Source organism: Empidonax traillii, unplaced genomic scaffold, assembly GCF_003031625.1.
Source record: "Empidonax traillii isolate 1590-97213 ecotype Southwest subspecies unplaced genomic scaffold, ASM303162v1 scaffold945:size354297, whole genome shotgun sequence".
NCBI classification, from domain to species: domain Eukaryota; kingdom Metazoa; phylum Chordata; class Aves; order Passeriformes; family Tyrannidae; genus Empidonax; species Empidonax traillii.
This window is the reverse complement of record NW_020956138.1, coordinates 21,424-24,817: the sequence shown is the minus strand read 5'-3', so window position 1 is coordinate 24,817 and position 3,394 is coordinate 21,424. Positions and strand designations below refer to the sequence as shown.

At 42.0% G+C, this 3,394-nt stretch overlaps 1 protein-coding gene across 1 annotated transcript in view; it reads left to right on the top strand.

Moving 5' to 3' along the window:
* The first annotated feature begins 439 nt into the window (after positions 1–439).
* Positions 440–3,394, top strand: part of ZC4H2 (zinc finger C4H2-type containing) — a 14,834-nt gene continuing 11,879 nt past the window's right edge. The window contains exon 1 of the mRNA XM_027903227.1: positions 440–596. Coding sequence (XP_027759028.1) covers positions 571–596 — 26 coding nt within the window. The 5' untranslated portion in view covers positions 440–570. The remainder of the gene's footprint in view (positions 597–3,394) is intronic.

Here is a 3,394-nt window from a genome sequence, read left to right as displayed (position 1 = left end):
TGCGGCCGCGGGGCTCAGCGCCGGCGGGAGCGCGGGGGCCGCTGCCGCCGCCTCATCCCCAGCCGCGCCGCACCGGGCCCGCGCCGCCGCCCGGCCGCCGTCGCCCGGCAACGCGCGCGCCCTCGCTGCCGCAGGCGCGCGGCCCCGTGTGCAGGCTGCGCGTGCGCCGCCCTCAGGAACGCGCAGGGCCAGGCTTCCCTCTCCCTCACGGCGCCAGGGGGCGCTGCAGGCACGGACAAGCCACGGGGCGGGGCCGGACGGAGATGGGAACGGGAGGGTGCAGGGCTGGGAAAGGGAACGGGAGGGTGCAGGGCTGGGAAAGGGAACGGGAGGGTGCAGGGCTGGGAGAGTGCAGGGCTGGGAAAGGGAACGGGTGAGTACACGGATGGGAAAGGGACGGAGAGAGGGACAGCGTCAGCTCGTGCTCCCGGCTAATCGCTGGGGGTTGCCGTGTGGTGGGAGCCAGCCGCGAGGGGAGTGTGTGCTCCGATTTCGGAAGAAAATGGGAAAAGGGGGACATCTCCCTTGGCTTTGCCCCCTTCGGACACCTAACCCCCTAGCTGAAACAAGATGAGGAGGCTTAGAGAGGATGGCAGGTGTTCTATAAAAAGCACTGTCTTTTTCCAGTTTTGCAGGTCACAGGAATAGGGATGGAGGATGAAATAAAGGATATGACTAACCACAGATATATTTAGGCCTAGTTTTGGGATGAGCCAAGGTTAGCATATGCAGGTACTTAGACCTTTAGCTCAATAGGATGCAAATGAGCGCTTCAGCGTAAGATTAACAAAAATTTGCAAATACTTCAGGCTTTGCACAAAACACATTTGAAGAACAGATGCTCTGCAGAACTCAGGGCTAGCATGTAGTTGCCTCCTATCAGTTTCAGTGTTGCTAGTGCCTATATTCAGCTTCCCAAAGCATCCTGAAACCAGTATCAGCTTTCCTTTAAAATAAGATCTGGACCATTTGGACCATATTGGGATGGCCCACTTGTAGGAAAAAAATCTGGAAACTGTGAGGAGTACATTTTGAAAGCTCAAAAACCCAATGGAATACAGAAAGAATTTATTTCCATTTAATAAACTCAGGAATTTAAAGCAAATTTCACAGCTTGGGATGCACCATTTTGACTCATCCATTCTCTGATGTTTAGGTTTGACAACACTGCTACACATTCTGTTCATGGTGGTGACTTGTACCTAATCAAGCAGTATATTAGCCAAAGTTCAGTTCTGTTGTATGTTTTACTGGAGACTCTTCTCCGTTGATCTTTAATATCTCATACTTCTTTAAATGTTATTTGTTTCATAAAATATGTGGCACAATTTTTAAAAATACGGTTAGAATATTAATAATTCAGGTAGAAGGGACCTACATTGCATCACTACATCCATACTTGTAGAATTGATTGCGCTGTAGCTGAGGTGATTACCTAGGAGGAAAAAAAAACATTCTTGAAGTTGGAATTGTTCTTGAACTGGATTTGTTGTCACAACGATGAAGTGTGTGGACTGATATTAGACTGTTAAATGGAAGCAGCTATGTTTTTTATGCACAAAAATTCAATCCTGTGCTCAATGAAGTAGGGGAGTATTTTAGCATTAATTTCATTCTGCATAATACCACAACTTGTTTTGAAATCTATCTGCTTGTTACCTGTTGGTTTAGAAAAGATGAAATAGAAACAAGGTTGAATTTTTCAGGATCATGTGAAATATTTTTTCAGTGCGATTTTTGTACTTAAGTCTGAAGCTTTCTTTGAAAAATCTAATCTGTGTGCTGGGAAAAACTGATCGTTATTTCGATCACACATATAAAAGTTTATAAATAGCAGAGGAACAGACAATACACATCAGTGTGGTGATTTTGGATCATGTAAAGGACTGACAGATCCACTCTGTATACAAGGAAAATTGAAACAAAGACATTAAAACACTTGACCGAAGCCACGAGGCACAAGTTGAACGCTAACAATTTGTATGCACTTGGACTGCAAGTATCAAACTTTGTGACCACTTTGAAATATGGAAATGTAATATTTTTCTGTCCTTTTTTTTAAACATGGATAGAAAAATAATTGTTAATGCTTGTGGATAGTTTTACTTCCTAACAACTTCCAGCTAAGGTATAACACCATGGAGGGGTTTTCTTTATGTCATTAAAAGCAGAGTAAAGTAACAAGTTGAATTTCCATTTTCATTTTCTTTCCTCAACCTTTTAGTTTAGCCTGTAAAACCAGAAATTAAAAAATAGGATAAACAGTGAAAAAGTAGGCTGCCCTCCTTTTTGAGGGCATTTTCCTTCGCTCCCTCCCATATCCTCACCCTACTAGCTCTCATTCCCTTACTGTCTTAGCATCAAGATTCACTGGCTGACTATAGCTAACTTGTCTTCTACTCCCTCAAACCAATTAGTTCATCTATTTAAGTCATGCATCAAAGAAGCCTGCCCTCTCTGAGCACACAGCTCACTTAGGGCTCAATCTGATAGTCTTCAATTTTTAAGGCAACAAGAGTTTGCAATTGACTCAAATTATATGTGGGTCAGACTTTTTAAGTTCTGATTTCTTTACAAAAACTGTGGCATGATGAAGAGGCTGCTGATGCCTATCACCATTTTCTTTCATCTTCCTTTAACTGAAAAACACAACATAGGCCAAAGTCCTTAAATAACAGAGAAAATAACTAAAACATCTCCCATTCTCAACTGCTGCTTATTCACTGTCTGTTCCAAAAAACAGCAAAAATTGGATTTGTTTAATCCTCAAAATCGTTACTTTCAAGGTGCATAAGAGACTCTGAAATAATTTTTATAATGCTTGAACCTTCAATTTATTTCTTAATTTCTTACTTAATGGAATTGATAGGAAAAGAAGGTAAATGTTTTGTGCAAGTCATCCAAGTTTGTAACTCTCTTTAGCTATTAAGCATTAATTCTAATTAAGGATAAATGGATTATCAACACTAATAAACTTTTTTCTGAGACAAAATATTTGATCACTACTGCCACTTGCCCAGGTTTTAGGTCAACCTCAGCCATTGCTTCTCTGATGTCCAAAGTGCTCATATTTTTTTCTTCATTCTCTCATTTCCAGCCCGATATTTAGGTAAATTATTTTGTCCTCAGACTTCTACAGTGCTAATTATCAAGGGATCCCGATCTGTAGCTTAAGGCTTTAGGCACTAATGTGTTGAAGTTCATGACAGGGAAGACCTCACTGGGTAGAGATACCAACTACCTACAGCTCACATGGTCTCAGAGCTGACACCTCTGCTCTCATGAAAACCATTTTTCAAAAAGCATATTGACTAATGAAGTATTAAAAAGTAATTAAACTATCCACTGTTAATCTTTAAAAAAATGTGGCTTGCTTCACATTCTGGATTAACCC